This window comes from Rhinatrema bivittatum, chromosome 1, assembly GCF_901001135.1.
Source record: "Rhinatrema bivittatum chromosome 1, aRhiBiv1.1, whole genome shotgun sequence".
NCBI classification, from domain to species: Eukaryota; Metazoa; Chordata; class Amphibia; order Gymnophiona; family Rhinatrematidae; genus Rhinatrema; species Rhinatrema bivittatum.
The window spans coordinates 698990131-699006940 of NC_042615.1; the positions used below are offsets into that span (position 1 = coordinate 698990131).

The window sequence follows — 16810 nt, forward strand, 5'->3', positions numbered from 1 at the left end:
GGAGCGCAGGACTGGTACAGTCAAGGACGAGGCAAGAGCAAAGTATCAACGCACGGCAGGAGGACCTGTTGCTGAGGTGCCGAATAGGTGCCGAATAGGAGCATGGCTGGGGTTTAAATAGCCAGCTGCGCTGATGTCATCAGAAGGTGCCACAGCTCTGCTTCCCGCTGCGGGGCCTATTTGGGTGGCCAGAGTTTGTGTGCATGCGCCCAGGGGAAGGCAGCCAGTGCACTGGAGGAGGTGATGGCAGCGACTTTGCCACGGCCGAGGTTGCGGCAGGCCTGGAATGAGTGAGGCCAGTCGTGGACCATCCTGTGATCAGCCAAATGTTTCACCGGGGATGCTGCAGAGGGAGTCCCAGTCATTGCAGAGAGGTGACACTTAAAGGCTGAATTCAGGGCCCATGATGGAAAGGTTCTGGGAAGAGATATGATGCGGGTTACTCAGTGGAGCACTCTCGCTGCAATGACAGGACTGAGCTAACTTGGGAGAAGGACATAATAGTGGGAAAATCCCCAGTTATTTGAGAATTAAGGCTCATGGTGCCAGATCCCAGCCCTGGTTGTGACTGAGCTGGATGCCCTAAGGAACAATAGAAACTTCTAGGTCAGAAATAAAAAAGCATGTAAACATTTGTAAAGAATGCTAAAATGATTTGCAAACTTGGCTCAAAGAAATTATCTTGCATTCTGCTTCTCTTTTTGTCCCCTGTCTCCCATTTGCTTGCACCTAATCTTATTTCTATTTTTGGACTTCTTCAGCCCAGATGTATTCCTTGTCATGCATAAATCCCAACCCTCTGAAAATTACTCCTGGATTTACATCATGTCGTTGCCCTGTCCCTTGTGTAAATGCACAGAAAATGTGACAGAAAACCTAAGGCGAGAATGAACATTAGAGAGCTGACTGCCTGTTTAATAGAAATGTAAATGCCCACCACATCAGATATACTTACAGCATAATGTTGCAATGCCACTATTCACTAATTTATCCAGTAGATGTCAATGGATTAGTTCATCAAAGGCTTTGCTAATTCAGGCCCAATATGTGCTGTACATTGTCCAGTCATGAATATATTAACCAGTAGATTTATTATATACATTTATGTTTGCTTGAGGATAGGGTAATTGTATTTTAATATCTAATACAAATAACATTTAAGAGACATTAATGAATGTTTGAGACAGTATAGATAACTCCTACATACATCCTTAACTGATCTTTAATTACAGTGGACTAAGATAATTCTTTCAAGTACAATTTTATATAACTTTCCTGACAATTACAGTTGTGTTTTGTTTTGTTTTATTTTACAGTTGGTAGTATAAATGACATTTTTTAATGGGAGAGAGCTGCTTTCTAACTGCATAACAGTACTTTTGGGGAAGCATAAAATGTTTTTTGATTTTGGGCATAACGCACAGCATAACACCCTAAAAATAGGTGTAGTTGTTTCCGGTATTAAATCATGCAATAGCATGTGTTACGCTATCGCACACAATGTGTAACACCCCTCATTTTCATAAACTCCGCCCAAACTCCTCCCTTTTGACTACATTTTTGGAATTTGCATACGCATCTCGCGATGCGTTATTTATCGCATGCTTTATGGCATTATCACTGGCGTTAGGGCCCTAATGCCCGTGATAACGCCCTAATGCGATTTGATAAATGACTGTGTAAATTTGTAACAACACATATTGAAATAATAAAGACCGTAAAGAAATTTTCCATCCACTACAAAAATTATCAGCAAAGTTGGAAACTATCCAATGCTTATAACATGATTATTGCTGCTGTTTACTTTAGAGTGATCATCAGTGCTGATTACAGGGAGCTTTAAGTGGGATTTGACTTGAAGCAGTACAGAGGGCCTAGAAGATCATTCTTTCCCCCGCTAAGAGAATCATGAATATTCAGATGAAATAAAAGTTTGGGAAGATTTAACCTGTATGAGACTATGTTTGAGGTGTAGTTTGTGGGACTATCAGCCCAGGGATTATGTTCACATTTATGTGAAACATGGGAGTGAACTATTTTTATCATGGGCCCTTCCTTGTGGAATAAGCTTTCATAGAATTTACATGCTGAGGCATCTTTATCAGTTTTTAAAAAACACAAGCATTTCTATATTCCCAAGTCTTTGACTCAAGACTGTTGCCTGAAGTCGTTTGACTGCTAGTTGAAGGTTGTTTAGCATTGATAGTAACATCTATTCCAAATAAGGTCCTGGTTTGGCACTTAGTTGTTTGTTTTTTCATCTTCTGCAGTGACTTTTGAATATTGTGATTTTTAATTTGTGTTGAGTATATGTGTTATCTGTATGCATCTTATGATTGTTTTATGTTTTTATGATTGTTTTAACTGTACTCTGCTTAGAGCTTTGGATAATAAATATCAAAATAAATAAATAAGGGCAATATGTGTGACAGAGACCATGTTCCCCATGAAGAATACAGACAGAAGAACTAATGACCTTCACTTTCCAGTTCTACTTCTATTCTGGACAGCAATTGCTGGCCAACCATTTTATAAACAAAATTCTAAGGTTGCATGAGACGTTTGCTATTGGAGCCTTGTCACCATATTTTTCTTATGCTACCTCCAAGACCTTTGTATGTATTTGTTGGAATTAATTCCATAAGATCTTTGGAGAAGATATAAGCAAAATCCTCCAAAAACCAATTTGATGTCAGAAAACAAAAAAGGAAGAAATGCTAAAATACAAAACACAATTCCTTCATCAACATGTAATCATATCCATATGATCTGACATTATAATAAGTACTCCTGATGTGAAAACCTTCATTGCCTTTCCATTAATCATATGGTCATAGTCTGAAAGTCCACACAAGTTTTTTTTTTAATGTGATGCAATTAAAACAACTTATCTTTATAACACTCAGGATCTTCAGTTCCGTCGCCCCAAAATGGACTGTTTCATAATCACATCTACATCATGGGGTTTCCAAGATGTTACAGAATTATTATCTTAGTTTCATTATTAATATTCCATATTGTGAATTCTGTACCTATAAAATAAAAGTAAAATATTCAGCATAAAAGGCATAAGTCGGTCTTAATATTTCTCCATTCTTCAAGGGAGACAGCTACTTTCATGGTGCCAATATTTAAGCCAGAAGTAGCCCCAGCTATCAGGATCAGTTATACACAGAAGATGAAATAGTAAAAGATAAAAATTCATTAAATTATAGAATACTATTCTATTTCTAAGTTTAAACCACAGAGAGTTAGTGGAAAGGCAATTAAGGTTTTCATATCGGGCATGACTATTATGATGGTCAGACTATAAGGATATAATAATTATGTGATGATGAAGGAATTGTTTTTCATATATAAGCAAAATCCTAGCATCTTTGAGATCATTATAGTGTATATCAAACCCTTGTCCTTTTTCTTTTCTTCAAAATCTTAAAAACATCTTTGCCACCCCAGTAGAGTCATTAATACATCCCTCACTGAAGGTCTTTTTCCATCTGCTCCGAAAAATGCTCTTCTTTGGCCTCTCATCTCAATCTGTAAAGAAAACAAAACTTAAAAAAAAAAAAAAAAAGACAAATAAACTGAAGACAGTAAGCCGGGATAGGGAGGAGCCATGCACTAAACAAATGCCCCAAGAAGAAGTGGGCAAAAGTAACATCTCTATATGTTCGGGCATGTCAATCACAAGTCTTGAAATATGTGCACTAGGACATTTGGAGTTAGCCTGGATTCCCCCTTTAAGAAACTGGCATTCACATGTCCTTTTCTGACTAATGTTGGGTTTTAAAGTTATATGGCTTTAACAATATGTACCACTACATGATGCTTGTGTTTAAGGTCTTCATCACATAAAACCACCTCAGGGAAATGTGATCATTGACAAGGGTGAAGCTTTTCCCCCTGTAGGTAGTTCCAGAGGAATTTTATTGCTCACTAAAAAAGCCAGACCCTCCTTTTCTATGACTAAGTAGTTGTGCTCTCTTGTGAATGGTTTTCTGTGCAGGCCAACCAACTGTTGGCCTGCACAGAATTTGTATCACAAAATCTTTTCTGAAGCCTACTGCATGCAGTACTGGTTCTTGGCATACATGGGCTTTCAGAGCTATGAATCCTTCTTCAGATTCTGCACTCCAAATCACTTGTTTATCTTAGTAGAAAAGATCAGGGAGACAAGGTCACCAAATCTCAGTATAAATTTCCTGTAAACCCATGAGATTTAGAAATGTTGATACATGTTTCATAGGGTGGGCAAAGTCACTAATGCCTGTACTTTTTCTACAAGTGTTCTCACCTGACCATTCCCCATTATATATCCTAGATACCTACCCTCTTTCCCTGCTAACTTGAAATTGGAAGAGTTTATGGTTAGGCCAGCTGTCCTCAGGGATCCTAAGAAGGAGTTTGGCTCTCTCAGGTGAGCCATTTGATCTGGGCTATGAATGATTTCATTGCCAGCACCAATGGAGTATTAGAACCAAATCCACGAGGTGCTGAAAGGTTGCTGTAGCCCATTAAAAACCTGGAGATGCATTCCTATGAACAGAGACACAAGAAATAACCAAAAACTAACTTTTTTTTTTTTTCAAGGTTAAGTCCTTATCCTGTGGATTCATTACTGGGTTTTTTTTTGTATCATCCTTTGGATCATCTGTCTTGTTCTTCTGTGTCATCTGGGTCATCCATCTCTTCATCTGGATCAGAGTCATCAAGTAACCTTAACTTTCAAAATAATTTATTATAACAATGATAACATAACACGCACTCACTGCAGAGAATTGGAGTCAAGAATAACTGCACAAATTCTGGAATTGACTCGCTGTGATGAGTTTCTCTGGATGTTTTAGTTGAATATAATTGTAATTGAAGCTGGAATTGAAAATGTAAGAAGCAATGATTTTCCTAAGGGAATTGTGATGGAGAGTCAGCAGGAACTATAAGCTTAGCTGAAAGCCTTTATCAAACTGAAAAACCTCTTCAAGCAACAAACTACCCCAAGCTGCCTAAGGTCAAAATTACCAATGGATAGGGGGAGAAACACATTGAATGCGGAAATACAAAACAGGCAATGTCCGCACAGGAAGTTCAGAACAATTGCAATGCTATTCTAATGACCTATGAAAGCATAGGTTATATGCCCTGCATAAAAATTAAGCTAAACAATGCAACAACAGAACACAGGACTGCAGAGCAATAAGGAAAACATATAAAATATAGTGTGAAGACAGAGCACATTGGACGAGATTGCTATACTTGAAATGGAAGGCATTCTTGCACAATGAAGTAGGGGAAACAAGTCTCATCTTTCCCCTGCACTTCCTTTCCCTCACCTCTGCTTGTTCATGGACACTGTTCTTGACTAAGGCTCAGGAATCTCACCCATAAGTTCACTTCAGACACTTCTTCTATCATCCCTGAGGCAGCCATCCTTGACAAGATGCTTGACTAGGGCTCTTTATGTTCCTTTTGGGAGTTCCACTCTTTTTTGCAGGCATGGCTGTTTAGCCAGGTGCCATTCCCTTTGGGACTTGCAGGATTGCAGCTGTGGATGAAAAAATCCTGGATCTGAGAAAGGGGGAATACCTCCCTCAACAAAGTCAGGGCCTGGGTCTCTTGCCTGAGATTGGACAGTGACCAGTGAGAGTTAAGTTCTCATAAATTTATCAAACTGCAGCCAATCTCGCTCTAAAATGACTGAGTATTGGGAGACCCCTGGCCCACCCCCACCTTGAGTTACTCAATCCGTCCCCTAACAGTAATGGGCAGAGAGATGCTTGGATAGATCTTCATGTTTCCATGGGCAGAACATATCGTGATGCCTTAACTTCACAAATGTCAGCTGAACTATGTTTGGTAACTCCTTGAGTCAATTAGGACATTTGCCTCAACTTCTCTTATCTTCACTGGTATAAATAGCTGGGGAAGTATTTCTTCTCCAGGCACTCCATCGATACTACACAAGAGTTCATGAAAGAACAGTCCAGGAGGATCCTATCCTGCTGCCAATGGACCTTACCATCTACAAGTAAAACAAGTATCCCTCCCAAACTCTCTCATTTGATCTTCCAGTCATCTTTCCTCCTGTGTGAACTGTGAAACACCAGCCTTGGTAGGCCTCAGAAGCAGGGATACTCAAGTTCATAGTACAACAGAGAGTGAGAAAAGCATCTGCTTCCTTTGGAATATTCTTTATAGGTCTGGTTGTGGGCATAGGGCCCCCAGACATCTGAGAATCTGTCTTTGCATTGGTACAATATTCTGCCAATATCACAACCTCGGTCAGCTAGATAGCCATTTATTGCTGTATCTATTTCTAGATAGGGAGGGGCAGAATATTGAGCAACTGCTCCAGGATCATCATCTGAGCTAAACAGCCAAAAAGTGGAGGCCGTATAGTTAAGGTTTGTGTTACAGTTTCATAGCCTCCCCTCCATCAGGGGTCCTCAGCGAGCACTGCTCCCAGCTGGACAAATCACCACTTTCCTGATCACCTGATGCCTCAGCCCCAGTCCTACTTATCCAGCCTGTCCAGTCCCTCAGTGCCTTTTCATTTGGTCAACTTAGCTGTCTGACCTGGCCACTCCTTCTCTTTATTCTACTTTGCTTTGCGGCCTACCCAGGCCTTTTGCCTTGCCTTGTGGCCTCTCTTGGCTTCTTACCTTGTTCTGTGGCCTCTAAGTGTTATGGGCACTTTAGGCCTTCTGGCCCTGCTCTGCAGCTTCCCAGGCCTACCTGCCATGCTCAGTATCCTCTTGGGCTTTCCTATCTTACCTTATGGCTTCCGGTCTCCTTGGTTCCCCTAGCCAGCCTTGTGCCCTTTTGGATTTTCCTGTTTATTATTGCCTGTTCTGTCTAGTCCAGTCCTTGTCAAGTTCTGACCATGTTCAGTCTTTGTTTTGACTTGCACTGGCCAGTCCCTTGTCTATTTTGCAGGCCTTGTCTTTGTCCTTTTGCTTAAGGCCTTGCCTTTGTCCTCCAGCCCCCAGCCTGTGCTCTATATCCAGCCCTCAGCCTGTACTCTGTATTCAGCCCCCAGCCTGTGCCTGACCTCAGTTCCCACTCTGTGCTGGCACCATGATGTTTTCAAGAAGACAAGCCCTACCGGCTCCCGGCACCCAAGGCCTCAACCTGGCTAGGCAGAAGACCAGTTCCAGTCCAACCCTGCGGCCTTACTTGCTTCTGCAGGGGTGTTCCTTGACTCCAGCTCGCTGCCCCTTGACAGTTTGATTTAAATACTTTCATTTTTATGGCCTAAGTCAAATTGTCATTATACTACCTCCAAAATGTTGCTGGCCAGAGAAGCTTTGAAATCCCAACTCTGCCACCATATGTGAATAGGTTCACCAATTTTTTCTAAGCCTTTTCAGACCAGCATTGGAGCATCGTCAGTGCTTTGCATCTTAGTCTCCTTTTCCTGGTCAGGCCTCACTGCACGTCTTCCTCTGAGCTTCTACATTTAACATGCCTCTCTGCTTCTGTCTCTCTTTCTCATATGCAGGCTCCTCTTCTTCCTTCTCCTTCTTTTGTCCTCTCCAGTTTGGGCTTTTCCCTTTTCTAGACTTCCTGGGGCAAAATCAGTTTGGGTGGTGCTCACTTCTTCTCTCCCTTCCTGAGCTTCACTCCAGAAATGGCCTTTTTTTTTTTTCCTCTAACTTGATCTTTTTTTGTTCCAGAACTTTGTTTGTAGACATTTGTCATCTATCCTGGGATTATTTGCCTGACTTACTTATGTCCATCTCTTCTGCCTGTATGCTTCATGGGGATCATAGACTCTGTCACACTTCAGTATTTTTCCAAATTAAAACTTACATAGTTTGAGTGTTGTATGATGCATGCATTTTGTTACCCACCTAGAATGGGGGAGAGAGTGGGTTATAAACCTTTTCAAATAAATAAAATAGAACAGGAAGACTCTGAAGTTCTGTATCAAAATCCACTTAGTTGGAGGCAATCAGCTTGGTGTTGCCTTTAATTAGCAGGGTCCCGTTATTTTCTAGAACAAGTGTTTAAAATTATAAAAGTTTGATCTTCCCTGATTTCAGCTGATAACAATCTAAATATGTCATTCTGGACCTTATAGAGTATGCCTAAATGAAGTTATAATCTTGTAATTTTGCTGTATTTATTTATTTGTCGGGTTTTATATACCGTCATTCCAGTTCATCATCATAAATCCATCATAATGGTTTATAAATATGAAGGTTACAATGTTAAGGGATAAACAGAGTTTCAAAAAAGGTTCAAACTGTTCTTAAACATATGGGAATCAAATGTTAGTTATTTACTGTTCTGTTTTACGTTTAACTTCTTAGTTATAGTCTGTAGTTGTGATAAGTTCATTTATTCATTTAATCTTCAGGTTGAAGTGTAACCATAATTATTAGGTTTATACAATAACATTTTTTAATACCGATAGCTAAAAAAAAAGGTAAAAGGATCAATATGAAATCCTGCAGCAATTAAAGAAAGCTCCTCCATGCCTTCCATTCATGATGCATCCATTTAGTTGTGATCATCAATCAAACAGCTGCATCGTCAGAGAAAAATGCTGAAGACAGGAAGTCTATAAAACCTTAATTTCCCATAAGAACTGATTGCCTATGGTTAAACAAATCTTAAAACTATTAAGGCAAATTTTAACAGCCCCTACCTGCACCAAAGCTGGGAGACGTGTGCAGAAGTCGGGCCGCGGCGCACACACGAGTATTTTGGAAAGCACGCGAGTACGCACGTATCTCCTGGTACGCGCACAAGCATTTTTAACCAAAAAGGATGGGGCGTGGACATGGTCTGGGCGGGGCATGGGCTTTCCTAGGTTTCTCAATCAAATCCGTGTGTAAGTATTTGCGCGCACAAGCGCGTGCTGGGGACCCCTACCGCATAACTTTACTTCTGCTATGGATTGCGTTAGCAGGGTTTTAAGGGTTGGGTCTAACAGGGTAAAAGGTAGGCTAGTTAACTAGGGGGGGTTAGGAAGTCCTATCCTTTACCTGGGCGAACTGGGAACGAACTGGGGAAACTGGTAATTGCATCGGTGTGTGGCTATTAAAATCCCCCCATTTACGTGGTAGAGGGGGCATTTGCGTGCATATGTGTGCGTCCATATAAAATTGTGTGCACGTGTAAGAACGTACAGCCTATTTTAAACCATGCGCACACATACACGCATATGTTATAGCTGCGTCCTTTGGTGCAAGCTGGTATATGTGCGTACATGCTCGCCCGGCTGTTTCAAAGTTACCGTCCCTATGCGTAATTTAACGAATGTGAAGTAACACGAGCACTTGCTGATGAGTGGTTTTCTCTGTTACACCTTCTTTTAAAACTATTCAGTTTTGTTTATCACAAGACAAGAGAAACCTGTAAATTGTGAGGCTGCCATTGCTGGTGAAGGTCTCTTGCTTTAAAGTGTTCTCCATGTGCCTTATCTGAAATCTCGTTCTCTTTGCAGTTCTGTAACCTGTGCCGTAAAATGGAAACTTGTGCCTGACATGTGATACACAGAGTGCACCCCTCCTGCTGTTTAACAGCTGTGCTTGCCAAATAAACAGAATGCTGCTAACGAAATCCTATTTAGAAAGTTATAAAGTTCATGGATAATCAGACCTGCATGCAAATAGATGATCATATTTCTAATGCAACATTCTTCCTGTGTTTACTTATGCTAGGATTAGTAGAAGAGTACAGAGTTACGGTGAAGGAAAGCTACTGCATTTTGGAGGACCTGGAGCCTGACAAGTGCTATAATGTTTGGGTTATGGCTGTGAACGATACTGGATGCAGTTTACCCAGTGACAAGGCTATATTCAGAACTGGTAAGTGCTGTGTAATACTAAGGGGCATCAAGCAGTAGATGCTGTCTCATATTTAGGCCTGCCAGGTAGGGTTGCGCACTCCGGTTGGGCCTTTTCCTGGAGGCTTCATTACATCACACGTTAGCTTTATCGAAGCTCATTTATTAATGCAATGATAACTTACTCCAAGTTTGCCGAAGAAAATAAAACTATTGTTACGTCATACTTTTCATTTTCACACAAAATTCAAGCGAGTTTAATAAACAAAGCAATGCTGAAAATATCATTAGTAATATGGTGCTGTGAACTTTATTTGTAAAAGACTGATGGGGTTTAGTGCATTTTCATTTAGCTTAATATATTTTAGTTGAATTCATAACATGGGCACTGTAGGCCAGTCCCAGCTTAGATTGTACCTCTACCCTTGCTTGCAACTTAACCCAATTTTTCTACTTTCCTTTGCAAAGAATATAGACATGAGACATACATAGTGGAAGTAATAGGCCCCAGTTTTATTTAAAATAATGCAAACAAAGATATATACAAATCATTATATCCAATGTTAACTTCCCCAGTTTAGCCTTAAAGAATTATGCTTGCAATTACATTTCTTGCTTTGCACTAGCTTAGCTGTCCAGCTGCTGCCAATATACCACACAGACCCAGTCTACATGAGGAATATGTAGCCTACCAGTGCCAGACCAGACCAGGCAGGCTACAGTGGCACCTTCTAGGTCTTCAAATTATTACTGTGCTTGCATACAATTAGTGTTGTTCCTAATTCCTCTATTGCATCCAACTGACTCAGCCAATCAGAGAAATGCATAATACAATTTGAATGTGCCAACTTGAATTCATCTAGAACAGGGCTTCTTAATCTAGTCCTCAAGATGCAACTAGCTAGTCAGGTTTTCAGGATATACACAGTGATTATGCATGAGATCTATTTGCATACAATGGTGGCAGTGCAGGCAAATGGAGTAGCCTCTCTGGGATCTCCTTCGGGAGCTCCGGTATCTCCAGGTTTTGTTTGGCTTTTTTACTATAAAGTCTTTGGGGTTTTAGTTGGAGAGCTGAGCTTTAGTTTTGCCCATTTTGATTCCATATTTCATTGACATTATTGCTTGGGGAAGGCAATTTTCAAAGCCATTTCTATGCATAAAGCAGTGTTTTCTGAGTGGCAGTGGGGTCTTTGGAAATTGCCAGCCCTACCTGCATGCAAAGTCACACGTGCCACCGAGGGGGAGGCAGCTCTTCCATGCAGGCTTCTGAAGTTTCAAAAGTACATGCATACAGTAGAGTTTGCTGGAAAAAGGACGCACGCAAATAGCAGATGCACGTCTGTGCACGTAGGTTTTCTGAGTCAACTGCCAAAGGGAAATGTTTCCCTTTGAAAACTGGCACAAAATCTGTGGGTAAAAATACCCTGCAGACTTGACACTTCTGCGCACAGTCTGAAAGTTGTCCCTGGTCTATGTAAATTTGTTTTATTATGTTATGTAGCTCTTCTGCACCCCCAGTGAGAGTGGGAGCTGAGGTCAGGGATTCGTTCTTTTTATTTTTCTGCTACTTATGCAGAGGAACACATGCACATATATTGGACTCATTGTAACTGGCACAAAAAGGAGGTTAAATTAGCACAGGTTTGAAACTTGTAAGCAGTAGTGTCAAGGCTTCAACTTATATTATAAGTCCTCCGGGACAGGGAAATGTCTGCAGTACCTGAATACAATCCGCTTGGAAGTGTCACGAAAGATGGAATTTAAATTAATTATTATTATTATTCACCCTGGCTACTTTCCATTCCTGCATCTTTCACATGCATTCATAATTCAGATATCTTAAATACTGTTATATCAGAAGTGAACATATACAATATCTCATGCTTGGACCTGAAACGGCTGAACAGCATTAGATTGTAACTCCTAAGGCATTGACTTGGGACATTTAAATATCATTAGGTGAGTGATTTATAGATGGATGCGATTACCCAGGGAAAGAGGAGAAGAAAGGGGCTGTGTATTTTTTTTTTTTTTTTAAATACTTGGAACCATGGGGTTGCTGATGGGGGCCAAGAGTAACAGATAAGTATGAGAAAAAAAAAAGTGTGAAAGCTTGCTGGGCAGACTGGATGGGCCGTTTGGTCTTCTTCTGCCGTTATTTCTCTGTTTCTGTTTTTTTGATATACAGTCCTCTAGAATTGAGCTAAAATCACAACATATAAGAACATAAGAACATAAGAAATTGCCATGCTGGGACAGACCAAGGGTCCATCAAGCCCAGCATCCTGTTTCCAACAGAGGCCAAAAACCAGGCCACAAGGACCTGGCAATTACCCAAACACTAAGAAGAATCCATGCTACTGATGCAATTAATAGCAGTGGCTAATCCCTAAGTATAATTGATTAATAGCCATTAATGGACTTCTCCTCCAAGAACTTATCCAAACCTTTTTTAAACCCAGCTACACTAACTGCACTAACTACCTTCTCTGGCAACAAATTCCAGAGCTTTATTGTGCGTTGAGTGAAAAAGAATTTTCTCCGTGAGGGAGCAGCAGCGGCAGTCCGGGGTGGCATAGGCTGCGACAAAGAGGGGACAGGCGACATCAGTGGTGGCTCCTCAGCCACAGAGAAGGGAGAGGCCTGCGGCGGCGTTGGGCCAGGGTGAGTGAGGCTGCCCATGGTTGGAGCCCGCAAGCAGCGGAGCGCAACACTGGGGCAGTTGAGTCTTTGTGAAGACTTAGTCCCAAGATTGAGTGTGAGCCCCACCTTCATAGCATAAACTAGAAGAAGGGCTACATTATGTACCCTAGCACCCACATAGGTGGGAACTATACAGCTAGAAAAGATTAAAAAACAGGAACAAGAACCAAGAGAGTCTAGCATAGAACCTAGCACGGATAACAGTTCTTCCCCATTTTATAGAAATTGGTAGTTTGGAAATCAAGGATTTAGACTGTTATGGGACACCTCTCTGCCTTGGCGGTTAAATTAAACCATATGAAATGATGATCACTGGTTACTCCAGTGAGAGTGACCAGTGAACATTAGCAACCCTTCTGTCATTCATTTGTTTCAGGTCCACCCTAACCTCCTTTGCTTGTGGCTTCCATTCGGGCCGATACAGTAAAATGCGCGGGAGAGCCAGTGCTCTGAGGCGAGCGCCCGCTCTCCCGACGCGCGCCCAAGCCACTCTCCTGGGCGCGTGATTTTGTATTCAAATGAGGGCCCACGGTAATAAGGAGGCGCTAGGGAGACTAGCGCGTCCCTAGTGCCTCCTTATTGGCAGAAGCAGCAGCTGTCAGCGGGTTTGACAGCCGACGCTTAATTTTACCGGCATCGGTTGTGGAACCCACTGACAGCCAAGGGTTCGGAATACGGACACTGGCAAAATTAAGCATCCGTCTTCCAACCCGCAAGCCGCGGGCTGATTTTTTTTTTTTTTTTTTACAATTTTTTTTTATTTTTGGGGCCTTTGACTTAATATCGCTATGATATTGATGAAGCTAAACTTAATATCGCTATGATATTAAGTCGGAGAGTGTACAGAAAAGCAATTTTTTCTGCTTTTCTGTACACTTTCCCGGTGCCGGCCGAAATTAACGCCTGCCTTTGGGCAGGCGTTAATTTCTGAGAGTAAAATGTGCGGCTTGGCTACATATTTTACTTTCTGTATGACACGGGAATAACTAATAGGCTCATCAACATGCATTTGCATGTTGCGGGCGCTATTAGTTTTTGGGGGGTTGGACACGCATTTTCCTCACGCTATTATTACCCCATACTGTATAAGGGGTAATAATAGCGCGTCAAACAGGCATCCAGATGGGGGTTAACGGTGCACTCGGCCGAGTGCACTGTTCTGTATTGGCCTGATTGCGATTTATCTGAGAGTATCAGATTCATCTTGTGGTATCAGTTCCCAGGCTTGGCTCATCAGAGCCTGGGATCTGGTACCATAAGCCCTCATTTTATATTCCCACACCACTCCCAGTACACTTAGTCTGCTCATTGCAGTGATGATCATAGGCCAGGAGCCCTGCAGCAGGGCTTCTTTGGATCTCTGAAATCATGGGTCCTGGAAACCTATCCATCAGGTGTTACCTTCAAGCAATAACTCCGACTCCTTCCCCCCCCCCCCCCCCCATATGCCTTGTTGGGGGCTGTGAATGCTGCTTTCACAGGATTTGCAGCCCTGGCCAACCTGGGAAGCAGAAGACTCGACTTGTGGATCAAAACAGGGTCCTTTCATATGGTACTACATAGCACTTGCCATCTAAGCCACCGGTCCAACACAGCTCTTTCTTCTTCTGTTTCTGCCCCAGGGTCACCTGTAACTAAGTGTCCTGGCTCTGGAAGAACTTAACATTGCAACCACTGCTTGTATTCTAGTCTTCAGTAATGTATAAAATTAATGAGAAGCTGATGCCCCGCCCCCGGACTGCCCATTTTTTCAAGCCCCGGGACTTACACGCGTCCCGGGGCTTTATGCGTGCTGCCGGGCCTTTTGAACATAGGCCCGGTGCACGTAACCCTTTGAAAATCTGCCCCTATGCATGTAAATGCTAACCCCCAGGATCGCCTCCACTCAATCCGGGTAAACTTGTGCAGTGGATACATGACATACGCATGGAAATTTACCTGTGTATTGGGTAGACAGATTAAGCACTGTTTTACACATGAAATGCCTTTTCAGGCACTGTCCACAGCACACGATTCAACAAGCAATTGATGCACATTTTGGACACATGTCCATAACCCTTGATGCAAAATGGGGGTTAGCACATCCAAAAGGCACACCCATTCGAGTACGCAGGTAATAGCACTCATCACATGTAAATTCATGCTGATGAGGCTGTTACCTATTTCCCCCCTGATTCAAAAGAAAATGTGCGCCCGAAACGCACATTTTAATCCACAAAATTAATGCCTGCCGGAGCAGGTGTTAATTCTTGAGGAGCCCCAAAAAATTACAGAAAAGCAGAAAATACTGCTTTTCTGTTCCTTTTTTTGGTTCCTCAGACAATATTGTTGCGATTTTAAGTCGGAGGAACCTAAATAGGAGAATTAAAAAAAAAAAAAAAGTGTGCCAGTGGTTGGGTTAGGAAAAGGGATGCTCAATTAACGAGCCTCCATTTTCCAGACCCGTGGCTGTGCCCAGGTTAGGAAAACAGACGCCAAATTGCTTCAGACTGTTTGTTTAAACTGTTTATTGAGAAACACAAGTCAATAAATATATACCTTCAAAGTACAGGGTTTCTTATGCACTTCAATGGTATCTGCAAACAGCAAAACGTACATTTTTTTAAAATCAATTTTATCCCTTCCTGTTTTTTATCAAGAGCCAAGAATAACAGATAAACACATTGCAAGTGTATCACATTCCCATACTATAAGAGAAGGGAGAGATCTGTAGATCCACCTTACCCTCTTAGTGTCATTGAGATTAATCTTCAATTTATGGAGTTTGCAGAACAATCCTGGAGGGTTGCCAACCCAGTTTTTGTTGTGATTTATTAGATGATCTTTATAGATTTTAGAAAGCAGATCCATTTTCAGTTGAATAACTTAAATTAGCATTATTGAAGAATTATGTTCATGGGCACAAAGGGGAATTGTATATTCTTCCAAGAAGCATGGAAATTTTAATTAGAAAATTATTTTCTTGTTTCCTGCCTTCTAAGCTCTGCTGAAGCTACTTAAGTAGCTGATTAGGGGAAAATGGGGTGTTTTAGTGATGCAGGGGTTTAGAGCACTGCCAAGAAAGAAGCAAGAAAGCTCCCAGTGAAGTGTTGCCAGAAGCCAAAAATGTTTAGAGCCCAACCAATCACAACATCTAGCCCAGATCTCAAAAGTTGCAAAAATAATTTTTATTATGCAAGGTTGTATTCAAATTCCTGCATTTGCATGCAAATTGACAAAAATAAAAATGTATATAAAAATGTTTATAAATAATGCTAGAAAATCTTAAAAATCGAGATTGTCATGTTCAGTGTCACTGCCAGTCCCCCGGCCTCGTTTATTTACTGGAAGGTCAAACTGTATACCTTGAAGCACTGTTAAAGGTCTGTGGGAGATACTCACAGGAGAATCCCATCATTTAAAGAATTTTAAACTGATCAGATCAAGGACCTCTGCCTTTACTTAATTTGGACACAGCTAGGTATAATTTATTTTTTATGAAACAGGGGTTTTTTTTTTTAGCTTAATACTATCATCTGAATGGCCCTTGTATGTAATTGGTATTTTGACTCATTGTGCATTACCTAAACCTTTTTAAAACAGATGTCTCAGAGATTTAAATAGTCTCCCACAGTGTTAAAGGGAACAGTGCAATACCGTGGCCATTTACATTAACACCGATTCTTATAAAATGCATGACACTCTCAGGATGCCTCAAAAAAGGGATCTGCCGCCTTCCTGCGCTTAACACCTGAAGGTCATTTACAGAGAACAGATACATCATTACCCCTCTGGAGACATCCAGAGGGTAAGGACTATAAAACTCCCATTTTTTCGGCGGGAAATAATGAAGAAATATTCATTGCGTTTAAGGGCGAGCTCCAAATTTAACTGACTCATCCCCTTTGCTTCCCCAGTTGTTTCAACCTCACCAGGCGCCAGCCTCCGCTGTCTTCTCTGCCGCAGGGGTTAAGTGAGCCAGGGGGAGGAAGTGCGATGTCAGTGCCCCGCCCACTTTACACCCCTTCGGCAAGACGCCCAAGAAACCGCACAAGCAAAAACAAATTAGCCCAAAATTCTGCAACTGAAAAAAAGCCCAAAATTTCCCACCGCCGCTCCTTAAAAAGAAGCCCAGTTGGGCATGAAAACCGCCCATCTGGCAACACTGTCCCAGTGTGACCTAACCTTGTCTCTGCAGGTTAGCAGACTTCTTTTAAATAGTTCCAGAAGGGTAGACATGTCAGTCTATAGTAGCTAAAACATTAGAGAGGCTGGTGGCACCTTATAGATTAACAGATTTATTGAATAGACTCTTGTCCTTGAAAGCTCATG

At 41.6% G+C, this 16810-nt stretch overlaps 1 protein-coding gene across 1 annotated transcript in view; it reads left to right on the forward strand.

Moving 5' to 3' along the window:
- CMYA5 (cardiomyopathy associated 5) overlaps positions 1 to 16810 on the forward strand; it is a 165266-nt gene that overhangs the window by 104561 nt on the left and 43895 nt on the right. Inside the window, 1 exon segment of the mRNA XM_029575603.1 lies at positions 9669 to 9815. Within this exon segment, the coding sequence (XP_029431463.1) occupies positions 9669 to 9815 (147 nt within the window).